The 19,447-nt window shown below is 36.3% G+C and overlaps 1 protein-coding gene across 3 annotated transcripts in view; it reads right to left on the bottom strand.

Moving 5' to 3' along the window:
* Nucleotides 1-19,447, bottom strand: part of SENP6 (SUMO specific peptidase 6) — a 90,807-nt gene that overhangs the window by 22,286 nt on the left and 49,074 nt on the right. For all 3 annotated transcript variants that reach the window (XM_056342870.1, XM_056342871.1, XM_056342872.1), the window contains 7 exons: nt 17,059-17,129; nt 15,341-15,486; nt 10,351-10,750; nt 9,268-9,503; nt 6,605-6,766; nt 5,666-5,708; nt 1,995-2,174 (listed from right to left, as the gene is read on the bottom strand). In XM_056342870.1, coding sequence (XP_056198845.1) covers nt 1,995-2,174; nt 5,666-5,708; nt 6,605-6,766; nt 9,268-9,503; nt 10,351-10,750; nt 15,341-15,486; nt 17,059-17,129 — 1,238 coding nt within the window. The remainder of the gene's footprint in view (nt 1-1,994; nt 2,175-5,665; nt 5,709-6,604; nt 6,767-9,267; nt 9,504-10,350; nt 10,751-15,340; nt 15,487-17,058; nt 17,130-19,447) is intronic.

Raw genomic sequence — 19,447 nt, forward strand, 5'->3', positions numbered from 1 at the left:
AGAAGAAAAAGTGCATTTTGGGAACGCCTGTTTCCAGAGTGAAATGTGAAAACAAGCACGATGCTTTTTTAAAGTCGATACAAACTGTATACCACATATTAGAAGCACAAAGTTCTAACAAAACTACTCTTACTGATTTTAGGCATGTGTTGTTGGGTATGTAAGTACAAAAGCTGTGATGGCAATTTCACAAAAGAAACAGTTATTTTTCACTGATCAGATTTCTGTTACCATAGAAACAGAAATCTCTTCAGGATCTCCAATCCACTGGCAAACAGTTTTCATTTCTAAAAAGTATGCATCTGAGCAAGGAAAGGAATTTAAAATGTCACAGTAATCAAAATCTTCATCCTCTTACACAGGTAAGGGGATCTCACCACCTAGAAGAGCAAAGCCCTGCTTTCAGGTCCTGTAACATAGACAAACCATAACTTCTCTGCCCTTGGTGAACACCCTGCTAACAGAATACCATCAGGCATTCTCTCACGATTACTCTTGCTAGCTCTAAGAAATCTTGTATTTCTTTTGGTACAGTGGCTGTCTGAACAGGTCAGCTTACACCTTTACCAAAAGCTGGAGACTGTAAGTCAGATCAAACAGCTGTTGTATAAATACCACCTGCTCACATCATCTGAAAAATAAAAAAAAGCAGTAAATTGCACTAAGAGGAATTATTTAGGCAGTCAGACACAGGAATAGGATTCAGGCTGCAAATCTCAGTCTCACGTAGCTGGCTAACTCAGAGCTGCAGGGACCTGTTTTTCTGTAAGAGAAGAAGAGTTTCAGACACATGCATAACCATTTCCTTTTGGTTATTCTTAACTCTGCATGTTAACTTGTAAGAAATAATTCTTCAGCAGCATATTGCCCAATTCACCACACACAGAATTCGGGTATCTAACTAGGTTTTATTTATTCCTGGTTTGGGAACTAGGCATCTACACACACAATTGCTTACACAGCTATGGATTCAGGCTTAAAGTAATTTCATGCTCACAAAGCAAATAGCAAGTGTGTTACAACAAAGTGCTCCTAAATATCAAGTACAATAAAGCAGCTGGGTGTAAAACTAGCTTGGTGCCACAGCTTCAGAGGGAAAAGGCGGGGGGTGAAAGGCTGAGAGACATACTAAGGGAAGGATTTTTTACCTGAACAACTCAGTAAGTTTTTCCTTTTTTCACTTGTGAACACCTGTGATACCTGAGGTCTGATGCCTGCTCCCAGGATTGTCTCTAGCTCCCCTACATGCACTCCAATTACTTTTGTAATTGTAACACTCGTTACAGCTCATACTTTTTATAGGAGGTGGATGAGGTTATTATAACAGTACTGTGTGCTGGAAGCACACAATTCTGAGATTGCTGAAAGCATTCTTCCTCCATTTGAATGCACCACGTATCTATGAAGCTCCGTACAAGTATAAATAACCACAAAATTTAACTTAAAGAAAAGCCTATTTAAGGGGAAGAGGACTCTGTATTAATTTTAAGAATAGTGTACATATTAAGATGCTAGACCCTTGAGTAAAACTATGTTGAAATTAAAACTTAATTTTAAGATACATGAAGACAACCCATTTACTTTCCAAGCAGGTATTTGTCTGCATCACAACATCACTACAAGCATATGCGGAAAAAACCTCAAGTCAACCCACACAACACTTTCTACTGAAACTAAGGCCTGGAAGCAGAACAGCACAGAAAGCAGAAGCAAGTATACCAAAAGCTAAACAAACCAACTTGCTTTAATTCAGTACAAATATTAGTGAAAAAAAGTTACACTTGTAACTAGCATGTGCCTGGACAAACAGAAGACTAGTTTTGCCAAGCTGTTCTGAACTACAGTCATCAGCCTGGGAAGGTGATAGTATCTGGAAAAACACTACCCCTGCCCCAGCCAATGATGCCAGTTTTAGTCTTTAGTACACTCGGTCATGATCCAAAATAGTAAAACAAAATCTGAAGTGAATAGTAAACTAAAATTGTTTTACTTACTGTCTCCTTTACATTCGTACCAAACATTATCTTTACTCATTTTCAGTTGGTCTCTCAGGCTACTACAGGTTGATGGTATTGTTTGTAGGAAGACTACTGGTAATTTTCGCACACTACACCATTCACATTTGGTAAGTTCTGAAGTTTTCAGGTTAATCTCTCTGATATCGCTTTCTGATTCTAGGATAAAATAATGACATTATAGTAAAAATATGCAGGTTTCCTTCACAATTTCCCCCTTGATTTTAAGAACATATCAGTATGTACTCATTAACAATCTTAAAGGTTTTTAGAAGTTTCAGATCAACATGTAACCAGGAAGTGATGTCTGTTATATCTTAAAAGACAAACTGAACTCTACTGTCACCTCTCAGGGAAGTAATCAGAAACAAACTGTTTTTTCTCACCGACTTCAATCTAGTTTTTATTTCAAAAAAAACCCCACCCTTTCCAGTGATTTAAATTTGCAACTACTGCTATGACACATTTTACAATAGGTTTGTAAAACTTTGTAGATTTACCTTTGACCAATTTCCCTTATGAAAAATAACTATAAAATGAAGAGGTGAATGAACACATGAAGAGAAATGATCTGACTGCCTGAGGAAAATAAGGTGCTCCTTTCAGTTTACTACCAAAAGGAGATGTCAGCAACATGGTAAATTTTAACACTACCTCTGATGCTGTCAATGGCAATGCTGAGTATTTTACAGGTTTTAGTGAATTATAAAAACGGAAAGAAAATTGTGTGAAGTCAAAATTCCTCAATTTGATGAAAAGACCCAGAAGTTCAATGACATTAATTATTTCTAGATCACAAAAATGGTTAATGGTAGTTACTTAAAGCTTTAGTTAGCGGCAGCTTCCACACACGCTTGATGGCAGCCTCCACCACAAAAACTGTATGCCCTTATGCAGGAACAAAGCACAGAATGGAAGGACAAATGGAGCCAATATGAAGTCCTTTAATAAATAATAATGCAACAAGCCTGTCTCCTCCTCCCTTCCCTGTAAAAGGGAAAAGATGCTGCAGGGAATTCCTGAAAATATTAAGGATTTTCTTAAGTTAAATTCTAGTAAATATTTCGTGACCAGACAGATGGTGAGTAAAAATTAGTAAAATGGTTATCACCTAAAGAGTTTAATTTGCATCACCCTGAACATAATTGCAAAAAAACATATGATGGAGGGGAAGACATAAAACACATACCATTACCTTCTAGTTTAGCACATCAGTGGTTGTTATTATTAGTGAAGGAAGCGTTTCCCCCTCCCACCCCTGCGATCCTTATCTTGGCATCTAGCAGTCAAAGTCCAGCAGCCACCCTCTACACCCACCCTTGCCAGCAACTGAATGCACACCCCTGTGCCTGCCAGAAGGGGAGTCTGCTGCTTGAAAAGACAGGGCAGTTACCCAAGGCCAACTATCCACTGGCTGCAGACTGGAAGTGGTGGCCACCACAGCTTCTGTGGAGCAAAGCAGCCCGCCTTTTCTTCTAAACCTCCAATACCCCTGTCCCACTAGCTGCGGAAGAAGCAGCCCGGCTCCGAGTCAGGCTGCAGTGACAACACACTTCCTTCAAGCCGCCTGGACATTCGCTGTTCAGAACAGTTTGTCACGTTTGCCATGACACGTTTTGCCATCTCATCAGGAAAAGAGCAGCAGCAATGTGCTACATGGATTCTAACTAGTCTATCTCCTTGCACTGATCCTCCTTTATCTCCCTAGGGACTTAGACAGGAGAAAATGAAGTTAGTAAATGAATGAAGATTTGTAGATGACTCCTAGAGTCTTCTGCCCTTTTTGTTTAAAACAAACAACAAAATAGCTTTCCAAGGCTAGGCTGCAGTATCTCAGTCTCTATAGTAATATTCAGTTTCTCCTTCCTAAATGAAAACACTTGCCTTAGTTCATTTTACCTAACTTCCCACTTTCAGAGGCAGGCTGCAGTAACGACAATCACAAGTGAAAACCAGAGGTATACAAGTCCTTCTAATGCTGTCTAGATAGAAAGTCCTTGCCACAACATGAGCTAGCTGGTCTTTGGAGAAAATTCTGAATCCTTGTAACGGTGGCTTGCACCGAGGTAAAACGTACCGAATTTCATGTGCAAGGAAGACTGTCTACTATTCATATGAAAATGTAAATTATATTGATCCTTTTGAGTTAAGACAAGCATCTTAATAATACATTTCCCCATAAACACCTTAACCCCTGAACAATATTTCCTGTAACACTGACGTAAGACAGACAACATGACTTATCCATTAAAGGCCACGTGAATAGATTTTTACATGTTAGAAACAGAAAGTTGTTTCCTTGAAACACCAGTTGGGAGTTGCAGAAAACTGACAAGGAACGTGGAGAGAATTTTGAGAACCTGACATATTTATACATGCAAACACAAGCTCAAAGCAGGACAGTACTGCTGTTTCTACAGCTGTTCAAAGCATATGCCTTTCCCTGAAAAAGCATGACCGTTGTAATCAATCTCAAGAAAAAAAAAAATCAGGTGTCATTTTTATTTCAAGACCCTTACTTGTATTAAAACAAGTCATGCTGTGATTATGATGTTAATAGAAATGGACCTAGCTGGGAATACACCCATCTCCCTCCAGTTGCAAAACAAAAAAAATTAAATGGAAGTGTGCTAAATGTTCCGATAAACACAGCATTTAATGAGTTGCCATATTTATGCTATTGAGGGACCAAGTCCCACATAAATCATTTCACCATGCAGCTGTTTTGACTAAAAATTGACATTTTCTACAAATTTTACTAAGCTTTTTAATGTTTTTTTAGAAATGCATTTAATGCATGAAAACTGATAGTTTCTATGCATCTATATTTTATACACAGCAGAAAATTAAAATACTTTACTGAGCAAAGCCTATGCTTATCTTTATAGGTTATGAGACACCTTTTTGTATATAATAATGACAAAATATAATAGCTCTGTTTTACAAATAACAAAAGGCAAAATTCAATAGGACTGCATCTTCATGGAAACTTAAGATTAAGAAAAGGAGGCATTGCTTCTTTTTAGGCCTAATGCAAAACCCTACAAAAGAAAACAAAGGAAATAGCGCAATAACTGTAAGCTCACCATTTCCTAAACTATGTCCCTGTATTTCTTTCAGGAACATGAAATCTACAACTCAGAGGCTAGAGAAGAAAAATTTTTCCAGGGAGATATAGACAGGAAAGGTCTAAGACACTTAGGTGGTTTTTACTCTCTACTGATGCATCTGAAATAAAAAAAAACTAATAAAAGGTAACATGTTTTACAGGAGGTTACTCTTGCCTTTTGTTTTTGTTAATAATTTTTAAGACAACCTTTGCCAGTCATCACCAGAATATCTACAACTCTTCAGCCAGAATGAAGGGGAAGAGCTAATGACCATCCATTTGCACACCAAATGCACACCACAAATTCTTAATTCCTGCTGTGATTTTTTTTCTGTCAGTGGAAGCTATAAAAAATGCAAAATCATTTTGTATTTATTCACGAGGCAGTTCAAATTTATACTCCCATTCTTCTTCCCTGACTACAGGCACAAAATGAGAATTGACATTTCATTATGACTTATTTGTTAAATCCTTTCAGAAAGTTACTTCACGCAATATATATATATGATCAGTATTAATGTAAAATGAAAGATGTACTCACCTTCTTGACTTTCTAAGCGTATTTTGATATAATCCAGGCAAAACTGTGGAAGACAACAAAATAAGATTTCACATCTTCTCTAAACCAAAACTGACTTAATGCCTTTTAATTGTGAGCAAACATATTTCAATTGACTAAGTACTTAAGTAATGAAAATTTTAAAATAAAAACTACCTTTTTAAAAAAAGCAAAGTGTACATTTAAGCATAAGTCAAGGAAGCAAGTATATTCTTTATTATTCAGTGTCTCAGTCATATTGACTGTTGAAACTTCAAGAGTTCTCCTAAGTATTCCACTTTCAAAAAGGTTTATAATGCTCTGAAAAATACCACCAATTATAGCGAGAGGGAAAAAAAAAAAAAACTATCTTCAAAAGAGAATGTCTTCTATTATCAGTATTTAAGCAAATCAAACAACAGGGTTTTGCAGATAAGTGGAAAGAACAAGTAACACTTCTCTGCTATTTATGTGGTTACCCCAGCAAGAAGTGTCCATTTTCTCTGGCTTATTGCATACAACTAACATTCGATGTCTCCTTGAAAGTCTCTGAGTAACTGAGCTAACAAAAAAAAAAATGTTATATAAAAATAAAATAATTCAACTGCAGACATGCAGACATGCTTCTTCCTCTCATCTATCAATATTAATTTTTTGGTCACTGTTGCCTTCAATATTCTTAACAAATGCATGCTAATCCACAAGCCTCCACAGCCAAGTAAATTGTTTTCAAGGGTTTTGCAGGCATGATGTTTCTCTTTAACACCAGCACTAGATAGTATGTCAGTACTTTGGGATTCTTTGGGAATCACTGCCCCTGACATTAGAGACAAACTTACTGTTCCACAGATAAAAGGCAAAAATATTATGTTGTTCAAGTATGAAAATAACAATGTCCATCAAAAACTGAAAGGAGATTTGTGAAATAGTAAGTTTACTTACAATCACAGGTTCCACTACCATTCTTCGTAGTGTTCCTATTCGTATACTTCGACAATGCAGAATGACACTTTCACAGGAATTCAGAGGTACAGTCTCAGTTACAATCTCTCGAGAAATAACTTTACGCCGTTTTATTGGAGTGTTAGACACAATGTTCCCAAACTGAAAAGTAATTTTCAAGGTTTCAGAATGTCTCACTAAGATTTATTGCTAAAACAAGCTTGCTAAAAACTAGCGACTATATTTTCAACTACTTTTCTGTTGGTCAAGAACATTACTTACTATATAGCATCCACCTCAACCATAAACAGAAGATACAAATTTCCTAAAGGGCTTTACGGAACATCTAAAGACCTTAATATTCTAGATTAAAGAAAAAAAAAAAGGGTAAACTGACACTTGTAAACATTTGGTTAATATTTCCAAATCACAAGTAGTGCTCCTAAAATTGCCAAAACCAATTCAGGTTTTGTCATTTTGAAACACTGTGCAGTCCAGCAAAATAGGGTTATTTTTAATACATTTTATTTATATAAAACTGCTAATGCTGTAAAAGCACCACAATGTTGGTGGGTTTGTTTTTTCTTTCAGTTTTTATTAGTGCAAGCTTTTTGTGACTGAAAACACTGAGTAATTACTGAAGTACAGTGCCTCACCACATTAGCAACTGTAGAATCTTCAAGAAACATCAATAAGCCCAAACAAAATTCCTTAAAGAAACTCTACAGAACTATTAAGATATTTTTAGGATAGATTCCAGGACCAGAAGTCTGAATACTGAAAGAAGGTCACGTGGAGTTTAGCTCCAGTTCAAGAAAGTCTCCAGATGCTGACTGAAGCGGTAATCTCAATGAAGCATCCCATTTACCAACAGATCAATCTTATGAAAACCTATTAAAATGAAAGAAAGCTGGCCAACAGCCACCTGATTAATGTATTTATTTTTTTTATTGCTTATATTGCTCTACATCGTGGAAGGATTTTCTGTACACTAGTCTTTTATTTTGTAGTTACATTGTTTCATAAAGCTGTCCATTAATAAACATTCTTTTGAGTTACAAAATACAATTAAAACTCCCACAGAAGAACATTTTAAGGGATTCAACGTATCTACTAAGACTAAGTCTTGACAATTAGGTTAAAGTCCCTAATCACTAGCCTATCTTGGCCGTAACTCAAGCTACATGTTTGGATGCTTCATTTAAATACAGTAGAGAAGGCAAAGATTCCCAATCCCTGAATAAAATATCTTCTAGGACTTGCTAAACTTTATTAAAAGCTCAAAACTCAAATCACAGACAAACAGTAAAATGGTAAAAATTTAAGTGGAGCTATATTCAAGTAGCCTCTTCAGTAAAGAAATAATGAATATTTTTGAGAGAAAAAAAAATGAACAAAGCTTCTCCAAGCTTCTTCCATCATATCTGACAAAAACACTGATATCTGCAATTCTTCATAGTTTCCTTGAATCAATGGAAAGTTTGTGTCAAATTTCACAAACAAAAAACTGTTTCCCTTATTTTCAAAAGCAAGTTATTTCCTACTTTTATATAAAATACATAATTCATTTCCAATGTTACTACTGGTTCTTAAAGACTGGTGAACAGGAACATATGGGTCTACAAAGAAAAGCATTTGGGAGAGTTTCAGGAGTCTTAGACACCAGTGGCTTCACAATGGAACAGTTTCAATGAATCCAGTAGATAATGCCAGAATAAATGAAATTCCAAACTATCTATCATCCAAGCTTTTAGCCCCACAGCTTTATTGTAGGCTAGAGGTTCACAGCTTCATATTGATAGTGGTGACTAATTATATACCATATTACAAACATCCATAATTTCATCAACTACAAGACTAGAATGTTGGCTTCTGAATCTCAACATTGCATGAAGGTTTTGGCATCATTACTTCAGCATTCTAACTCAGAAAACACAAAGGATTTGAGACTGCAGGTGGAAATCTGATCCGATACTTGTGTTGAACTGGACAAGCGACCCAAGAACAGTTTTAATCAGCACTATTAATTCAACACCACACTGCCACAGAGGAATTATTTTTCCTAATGGCTCACTGTTGAGGTGGTTAATTTTTTAACATACTGTGAAAGCTGTCCCCTTTGACAGCACTTAAGAAGTCTGCTCATGGAGCACTTTTTATCTTTGTTTATCCAAACCTTGCAGTGGTACTCAACTACAAAACAAAAGCCCCACCAGGAAATCCTTAAAATAAATATATTAATTGGGGCAGTTGTTCAAAGTATTTTGATTTTAGAGGGACGCTATTACTCCTAATGTCTCTTTTCATGTTTAACTTTCTAAGTCCAAAGTCTCACCAAGCAAGAGCTGGTACTTATATTTTTTTTCACAAACTAAGCGGGCCCTTGAGTTTCACACAGACACCCTGGCACAGTCTCAAAGAATATACATTCAACACAGAAGCACCTATGTTAAGAGCATAATTCAAATCACGATGAACATTTGTAAAAATATAATTAATACATTTTCTTATGTCTCCAGTATTATGTAAGCAGATATACTACTCAATGAGCTGCTAAGTAAGAAAAGCAATCAAAATATAGTCAACTTCTGACAATGCAAACAAGCCTTTACATTTACCATTATCTGATTTTTGTTTTCTTTAAACAAAGCATTAAATAGTACCTGATCTTTCATTCTTGCTTTTCTTGGTAGTGTGACTGCAATTTCTGTATCTGTTGTTATACTACCTATTCTCTGTTCTATTCCACAACTGTTTTCCTTTAATGCTGCTTCCACCTTTCCTGTAGAAGGAGCTGGGGAGGAGCGGGCTGAATCTGCAGGACGAGGTGAAATGCTTTCCATTCTCCTAGTGCTGCCACTATCCTCATCATCATCATCATCATCACTAGACAAGACAACTAAACAGAAAATATTACATTCTCAACCACTACATTTTCCTGTAACAGAAATTTCTTTTCCAGCAATAGCTTAAAAGTAATTTATGTAATTGTCCTGCAGTGCCAAAAAAGTCCACATTTATCATTATATTATGCTTTTAATAATGTTTATTTTGAATCTGCTCACAGGCGCTCCCTCCCCTCATTTATTTCTCACAACTAACTATGCAAGAAACGGGTATCGTTAGTCAGCCTCCGCACACAGAAGTGAAGTCATACATTTCCTGGTTCAATCAAAAATTGAAAGTGAATAATATAAGAAAAACCGTCAAAAGAAATTACAACAAGTTGTTCAAATCAGTAAGACAACATGGTCTAGTAAACTAAGCATGGAACCAGAAACATAATTTCCCAAATTCCAAGTTCCTTCCTGCTTATAAATTAATTTGAGTTTACGCAGAGAAAGCGCGAAAAGTCAACATTTTACAAATTACGAATTTGAAATAAATGCGTAGCTCTAAAAGAAAGGTGGGGGGGAATATAAAATAAAAAACAAAGACTGTCTTTCCCTTTGGGAGAATGAATGATGAAATTCTACTACGAATTCTTTTTTGCTAAAGTTACAAAGTGTATTTTTAAAAATAAAAGATTCATGAAGTAATTTGATTTCCCCAATGTTCATCCTTCTCAGAGAGTACCTCAGCCTATGAAAATGAAATTATAAAAAGGTCTGTCCCTCTTCCCCAAGAAGATTGTTCACAAAAAAATTCCATGCAAAATCAGTAATGTAAACCTGCAGGAACAGTTCCTTCATTATACAGTATTTTGGGTTTCCAGTTCATGGCTATATGCATAAAAAGGTACTTACTTGGATCATTTAGTTCAGATGGTCTCGTACTTCTCTGTCTTAAGCTTCCTGTAATTTTAGGATTTTTTGTCCCAGTAATAAGACCGACTTTTCCATTCTGTCGTAACATAGAATGTCCTACTTCATTACTCAGTAGAATATCTGTTGGACCTTTCCCAACAGCAGAACTATAAAACTTCTTTGTGCTGAAGCCTGTACCTGAAGATTTTTGCCCTGTTGAATTCTGATGTATCGAAGAACGTGATAAAGGTCCCACAGATTCACCTAATGTCACAGTTTGTCTGGAGATTCTTTGCAAATCCTTTAGAGAAGCACTTTCACAATGTCGGCATTTGGTCTGATTTTCATTTGCCCGCCCACAATTTGGGCAATCAGTAGAATAATCAATTGGTTCCAAAAGCTAGAGAGGAAACACACACACAAAACTAGTTAACCACATTAAGTGCAAAGATACCATTTCCAAATCATGCCTTTAATTCCTGTTCAGAATAAAAATTGACTATATTAGCAATTATAGTAAGCAGGGAAAGCAAACATTAAAAGACAGTTTGATTTTTTCCATTTAAGGAAATGAAAAATATTCTAACAGGAACAACTGGCACTTGTGGGTATTTTTAATAAGTGATTAATGTCAGATAATTCAGATTTTTCTTCTTGCTTTTTTTTTTCTGTATATAAAAGGCTGCATATTATTCAGATATATTCATCAGCAAGAAGGTCCATTTACATCACTCTGTAAAAAATAGTTTCATTGGAGAAAAATGGAGTAACCTAAGGATCCAGAGAACAATGCTAACGAGGACTAGAAGCAACCTCCCAGTCTCCCCAAGATATCTTCCAACAGCCTGGCAAAGCATGCAGAAAAATCTCTCCTCAACAAAAAGACAGGACGGACAGACAGACAGACAAGGAAAAAAAAGTACACTGCTCTAGAGTTCAGCATCTCAGAAAAGAGAATAGGACTTCAGAATAAGGAGATCCCCAAACTTTCAAGAGGAGCGCAGGGGCTACAAGGGAAAATGTATCCTATCACTGCAAACACAGAGACATGTTTTGTTTCTCTCACATGCACTAGGTCCCACCAAAAAACACTTTGAACATATTTTCAAAACATAGCTATTACAGTTAGCACATGCATCCTCATCCCCACCCCACACTCCATGCCATCATGAACATCTTTCCAGTAAAGAAGACTTCTTCAGGTGTTGGATCTTCAATCACTTTTTAAAACAAATGTAAAGACAAAAATTATGCAAGGAGAATATATTGTTGTTACAAAATTTCTGCAGTTTAACAAAGCTACACATACTATAGCAACACAGATGCAAAAAACGCCAGCATATAAAAATGTAGTATCAGACCTCTAAAACCAGAGTGATAAAATAGCAAGTGACATGAAAACCAGTATTGTGCCTCAGTGCTTAGTTATAGAATGTAGCAAAGATACCTCTAATCACATTGAAGAATTTCAATCAGACATCAAAATATTCAGCAGAAGCTACCAATTCTACCTGAAGGATCAGAATAACTGCACCCCTCTACTCGAGCCACACACCAAAAATTTAAAACCTACTTCCTTTTCATGGTTTGAACACTTGCATATTGATGGTAGAGGTAGTAGTGTTTAAGAGGTAGCATTTAATTAAAGAGGGGCATACTCTTTTATTTAGACTCTACTTGAAGATAAATGAGTACTTAAGTAGATGAGCTCTACCTAAGTGTGTCTGGCTTAACTTGTAAAATACAGAATTTTTTAAAAAAATTGAAATCTGCAAAATATAAATACTATATGCCCTATAGCAGGGGTCCTCAAACTACAGCCCATGGGCCGGGTACAGCCCCCCAGGGTCCTCAATCCGGCCCCCGGTATTTACAGACCCCCCCCGTGGGGGGTTGGGGGGGAAACCAAGCAGCCGCAGATGGCCTGCTGCCACTTCATCCGCACCGGCCCCCTAGTTAAAAAGTTTGAGGACCCCTGCCCTATACAAATACTCTGTCCTATGACTGAAGTTTTCCTTTAAAAATTATTTAAGTTTTTAAAAATTAGAAAGCACAATCTATGGTCTACTAAGATGGAAAACATTTGCACTTTGCCTGACAAGCACGAGGCTGTACCTGCAATTCCTCCTGCACAAAATCACAACCAACACTTTTGAATTGTTCAGAGGTTCCATAAACCTCTGTTCTGGTTTCAGCTGTGATAGAGTTAATGCTCTTCTTTGTAGCTGATGCAGTGCTGTGTTTTGGATTTAGTACCAAAATGATGTTGAAAACACACTGATGTTTTTAGTTGTGGCTAGGCAATGCTTATTCTAAGTCAAGGACTTTTCAGTTTCTCAGGCCCTGCCAGCAAGAAGGCTGGAGGGGCACAAGAAATTGGGACAGGACAGCCGACCTACTTCAAAGGGATATTCCATACCATAAAATGTCGCGCTGGGTATATAAACGGGGGGAGTTGGCCAGGGCTGGCTGATCACCGCTCAGGGACTGGCTGGGCACTGCTCAGCAGGTGGTGAGGAACTGTATTGCGCATCACTTGGGTTTTTTCCTCTCCTTCCCTCTGGATTTTATTCCTCTCCCCTTCTCCCTCCTTTTCATTACAATTACTGTTGTTTTTATTATTGGGTTTTATTTTATTACAACTATTAAACTGTTCTTACTTCAACCTTTTTGAGGTAAAGCTTCAAGTTTTACCTTTTTCCTGATTGTTCTCCTCACCCCTAGGGGGATGGGGTTTGGGGGCAGGCAGGGTGGGACAGGGGGAGTGAGCAAGGAGCTGGCTTGCTGGCTGGGTTTAATTGCTGGCTGGGGTTAAACCATGACAACCTCCAATCCATCATCTGCACACTCTGGCAACTCATAGCTCGTGTAAACGCGTATAGTTCATGACAAATGCATAAAAATCCCTTTACTGTAATAAATTATAAAACTCTTAACCCATTTAAAAAAGAAAATAAAACTGTGAGTTGTGCTAGTGAATTCAGTTGCAGCGAGATCTGTTCTATATCCAAAAAGCATATCCACAAACTAGACAGTCTTATAAGGATCCTAACTACCCTATGGGATTGGAGTAAAGGTTCATCTAGCCCTGTGCTTACCGTTCAGCAGTGGCCAGCGGTAGATGGTAGAACAGGGAACAGAGTAAGGACATACCCTCCTTACTTGATGTAATCACCAATTTAGACATTTCCTGAATCAGTGGCTGAATTTCAATCAAATTGTTCAATGATTATGTAGCCTCACAACAACTGATTAATAAAATCTCTGAATTCTTGTAATATATCATGAGAACAGTATGGGGGGGGTTGCCTTTTTTAGGCTTACTGCTTGAGAGTTTTACCACAGGTACTCAGCTCTTTTGTCTGAGAAAAGGTAATTGGTTTTCATTCATGACTGCTGGTGTTCTCAACTTTACAGATTTCTAAGATATGCACGGGAAAAAGTACCAGGCAATTATTAAATACTGTTTACAAGTGCAACCTGCCTGGTGGCTTTCGAAATGAAATCATGCCCCTGACCTATAATCGAGTCTGCTGCTTTTTTAATCGGGGAGACAGAAAACAGCTTATTTTAGCAACATGGTCAGCCATACGCAATCTAGCTCAAGGATACCAAGCTGCTGATGCTTCCACATACAGCTCCAACCTCCGCTTTCCCCATGTATACAATGCGGGAAGTAGTTCTGGGTTTCAGTACCACGGGTTTGCAACAGGGAGGAATATGCTGAAAGCACACGTTGCTTCTTCATGTACAGAGTCTTCTAGTGAGAGCTAGGAGTTACTGCAAACGGCCTAACAGTTCACAATGCAGCCACAAATCATGAGGCTGCTTTCTTTCCTCTCATGCTAACTCAGATAATTTGTAGGGAAAACAATTTATGTATTAAAAAGATGACATTTGTTAGATCTTCAGACTTTTATCAAGGAAATGACAAGATTCCATTTATTTTTAAATTGTTTTCAATGACCATTTCCATCTAGAAAACGGTTTTCTGCTTTTGTCCCTTACTTGACAGGACATAAGGTAAGCTGCAATGAGTATTTTATTTCTTTAAACAAACATAAACCATGTTTATCAATATAATGATTAAACAAAAACCACAGAACAGTAATGTCTTTTTTTCGTTTTTAACTGCTTTGTTACTTCATTACTTTGCTTGTATAGATCATAGCTATATAGATATCATACACAGATCAAAACCTCAGGTATTAAGATTTTCAAATAACATCATATTAATTAACTAAATAGTAATGGTAATGCACAAGAGTAGTACCAAGTGTAATAGATGTATTTGTTTATTTTTACACCAAGATCTCCTTACAAGAAATTTTGCTTTGACAGTCATACAGCGTGACCTGTATGCGTGCATTATGAATCTTCCATAGTAACTTGGGAAGATGACAAGAAATATAGAGCACCTTACGGGAATTTCAAAAATAGCTTGCATCTGATACTCAGCAAAGTTCCAGGCAAAATAACCTGGTTGGCTGCACCTAGACCACAGAATGCCATTTGGATACCTGTGCTAGTTTCACTGAGAAAGAGAGCAACTTAGTAAGAAGTACTTGCATTTGTGCAGTACCTCTATCTTTATTGTTATGAGTACAGAAAATCAGGACACTAAAAAAAATAAACAAAACAAAAACAAAACTGCCAGACAGTAAAACAGTGTTCCTCTACTTCATAGACAGCAAACCAAAATTATCAGTTTCTGGTTTATTGATCATCCAATCAAATTAACTACAGGTTCTTTTGCTTTCCAGTGCAGCATCTGTTTGTTCAAATCAGAAAGTATTTCATAGCTAGTATCAATATTAACACTTAAATAGCTCTACTTTTGTAACACTTTTTAAAAAAATTATGTAACGCTTTCTCCCAACTAAGGATTTTTAGAACATTAACTTGTTCTACAGCTGTATACCTGTTTTTAAAATATGCAACAACTTTTAAAGATAAACAGAAGTTTAAATGATTTTAAAATGTAACCCACCTTTAACGGAGTTAAGCATTTTTTTGTAGCAGAAGACAGAGTCAAGTCAGATTGATATGAATTGCAGTGACGTTTCTGTTGCACCTTTCTCTTAATTTCATATTCCGATTCTGATTCTGACTCTTCTGTGTTTTCCATTATACTGTCTAGGAGGGAAAACGCAAAAATGTTACAAAAAACGTCTATTCATATGCTTTAAAAATAAGTATCGCCTTATTTTTCACATTTTACACTAATGTGAACTAAACATAAACACCTTTTTAAACATCCAACAAACTACACTGCTTCAAGTTCTCATGATTTGTTGTATGAATAAGAAAAAATCCCCAAAGTAACTTCAAAAATCTTGTTTTACTAATACTATTTCAGTGTCTTTCGGTGACAATTTTAAGTCCAAAGCCTCCTCCTATTTGGAGGAGGCTTTGGACTTAAAAAGTCTATACTAACTTCACTACAACTACAATGGACTGTCCGCTACTGAAAATAGGAGATCTGCTACATTATGCTCATGGTAATTTTCACTAACAGACTGCTGGTAAGTGCATTCAGAATAACTGGAAATGTTCTGTGTCATTAGAATTTATTCCTTCAACACAAGACTCAGCAGTACAGTGAACTACACTGCTGTATCTTGTTTTTTATTGGGGCATTCACTGAAATACTGCAAGAACACTGGAACAAAGAAACCAATAAATTAACAATGTACAGAGTGAGATCTTCTTAAGTAGTACAGTATGTTGTACAACAGTGCCTTAATTCGGTTTAATGTAAAAGTGCTATTTATACTCCCTAGTTTAATTGCGGTCTCCATACTGGAACTTTTTTTAAGTCTGTATTTTCTTAAATAGATATGAACACTTTTTCAATATACACACTGATAGTCTCACCAACTTCCTACTATTAGAAGACATCTCAAAACTAAAGAATGAGTAATTTTCAACACAAAGAAATAATAATAAGTGAGGTTTTTCTATGTTAATTTACTCTTGTGTAAGTAACTACTTGTGTGAACTGGTGAAGTTCTACTTAACATTAACCTAAAAACACACAGCAGAGTAACTGGTTAGCATAGATGGGTAAGCAGCTGAATAGCAAGTTTACAGACTGTTACCTGTACTGACAAAGCTCAAACACACAGAGTGATTTTTCTTTTCCAATTTCACAATTTCCACACCTCAAAGCAAACTTTATTTTCTCTTTTGCACCTCCATCAATGGCCCCTAACCAATTATGTAAGTGCATATTTCAGTTGAGGTACAGAGCAGTGCTAATGCTGGCTCTTCTACTCGCTACCTCAGAGCATGAATATACTTTGTACCCAGTGTTATTTACCATTTTGCACATACTAACAGTGCTACAGAAGTTCCTTGTCAATAATTGAAGAGAAGCTGAGGGCCTGGGCTCAGACAGGAAGATCTCAAGAGAACTGTTCTATCTCAATTCTATGACTTGAAATTTTTCCAATTTCAGTTGTTTTTAACATAACTGAAGCCTAATTTCAATTTAATTATAATGTGACTGATCAGGTTGCAGAAATCTGTCGAAAAGGGAAAAAATCCTCCCTTCATGCACAAACTTCTATAATCTAGAATAACATGATACAAGGATATAAACAGATATGCTAAAGGTTACACAAAGTTTGACAACACACCCACCCAAAGCAGGTATTCAAAAAATTATTCTGCTTAAAAGAAATGAAAACTCTAAACGTAACTTACCCACTCCTTGAGACCGTGGCAACCTAATGTGGTCTGCTTCTACTTTCTGAAGCTGAGGAGGGTATTCTTTTCTGCAAAATGAATTACATGTACAGTTGTTATTTTGACAGACACCATTATAATTTAGTCACAATTATACATGAGCAAATAAACCTGGAATGTATCTGAAAGCTATGAATAAATAACTTCTATTACATGCTATCTGCCCTTTTAAAAATAGTACCAGAACACTAGGAACAGCTACAGTAAAGGTCTCAGAAGTGTTTCTGATCTAAATCCCCTTTGACAGTAATCAAGAGTTCAGGAGTCTCTCACTTTCAGACCCAAGTCTTCAAAGACTGAAGCCTGCATTTCTTCCTCCTCATTCATGAAGACAGATACTTTTAAAGTCCAAAAATACAAACAACTGTTATTTTAATATTAAAGTAGATTCCATAAGTTCCACAACCTAAAAACAGGAAGAGAAGATGCAAAACAGAGGAAGGAGATCTGACGTCAAAAATTGTTGTGGCCAAAAAATAAAAAGAGCAACGCAGAAGAAGACATAGTTCCCATATGTTTGTTTTTAAAATATAATAATATAGACAAATTAGTGGATAATAAAGCTTTTTTAATAAATAATTTGCATAATACACATGACACACAATTGCTGTGCAAATAATGGAACATAAAGCATTATAGTATGGTGATTTTTTCAGTCCCCCGAAAGACATTTTTAGTTTATACACTAGTGTGTCAAATCCTGCTACTACCAAATTAAGATTTCTGAAGCTCACGGCATCTCAGTTACTGTTTGTGGCAGTTCTCTCTCTCAGCTGCCTTACCATGCTCTACAGCTGTAGAGTACCCCTCCTCTTGGAACAGAAGATGGCATGCACCTGAAACACAGGAAACCTTGCCAACAACTTCAGTGGAGAATGTTTTTATTGGCAAGTTAAGCCAGTGCACCGGGCTGTAAATGGGTCACACACATCCCATACTGCTGCCTCTGATTACAAGAGCATTAATCAACAGAAAGGGGGCAAAGAAAACAGATGTAGAGAGTAACATCTCAAACTACCAGCTAAATTTTGAGGACCCATCTGACAAAAAATTTGGCTACGGCTGAAGAGGACTTCAGCATCAGGCTTCAGGTTTTCTTTCTTTCAGCATAGCGTTTCCTAATAAAACCTTTTCATTTTCTGCATTTCTAGATATTTTTCAGGGTTTCCCTACATTTTACTATTAATTAACACCTTTGAACAAGAACAATCTACGGCAGAGAGGACTGAAAAACAAGCATGGCTGGATTGCAACACAGAATGTACAGATGGCACAACACCGTGAGTGCCCACCAACTTATCACAGATCACAGATTAAGTAGTTTGTTAGTGATTGTGTCAAAGATGTTTCTGAAACAATCCTGCTCCCCAATTTTTTTTTTAATGTCTGCACAGACACAAACTGACCCAGTATCAGAAAGTCAACATGAATATTTGTTAGTAAGTTACACATATGATTTTTTTGAACGTTTTCTTTAAAAATTCAAATCACAAGGGATTACTTTGAAGACAGAATTGCTGGAAATATAATGGCAGAGCTCAAACTAATCACTGCATAATGAGAAGCTGCTGCTATTAAAACCAATGCTATTGACATTCTAAAGGGTAGAAATATCCCTGTAACTTCTTTAAAGGAGATCTCAAAAATCTAAACTTTGCAGTGAGGATGCACGAGCTGTTGTCTGACATGTTATACTTATCTTCCAGTAGTGTTTAATAACAATAAGTCTTGTTTTGAATATAACCACTGTTAGAAAAATTATTTTGTGTAAAATGTTTTAAACATAAAACATTTAATTGATATTTAAGACAAGCAATATTCAAACTATTTGGCATTTAATCGAAAGCAATGAAAACGATATAGTAAATTTAAAATAGTAAAATTTCTTTTAAAATTTAGTTTGACAATTTGAAGTCTCTGGACGTTTGTAAGTTATTTTTCTTCTAAAAATTGTACAGGTTTGTATTACATTTTTAACACACAACATATATTTATGGTTTTTATTATGATAAATTCTTCACCATATATTGCTAAATAATTGACAATAAATTGTAATACAGTAGCATTATCTACCCTTGTCTGAATTTTGTGTTATCAGCATAGACCCACATTGATACTTATTAAATAGGCAAACACTTGCAAGAATACACAAGGGCTGGCATAAAATGAGCATCGATGATCTCCCGTAAGATTTCTACTCATATGCTTACCATCAACCGATAACACTCAAATCTAAGCTAGGAAAAACAGCTCCAAGTCAACTGAGGCTTCCCGACACAGTTTAACCTGGTTACCAATGCAAGGTCAGATTAGAAACGAAGGCAAAGACAATTTTAAATAGTACTTG

The sequence above is a fragment of the Falco biarmicus genome, chromosome 6, assembly GCF_023638135.1.
Source record: "Falco biarmicus isolate bFalBia1 chromosome 6, bFalBia1.pri, whole genome shotgun sequence".
NCBI classification, from domain to species: domain Eukaryota; kingdom Metazoa; phylum Chordata; class Aves; order Falconiformes; family Falconidae; genus Falco; species Falco biarmicus.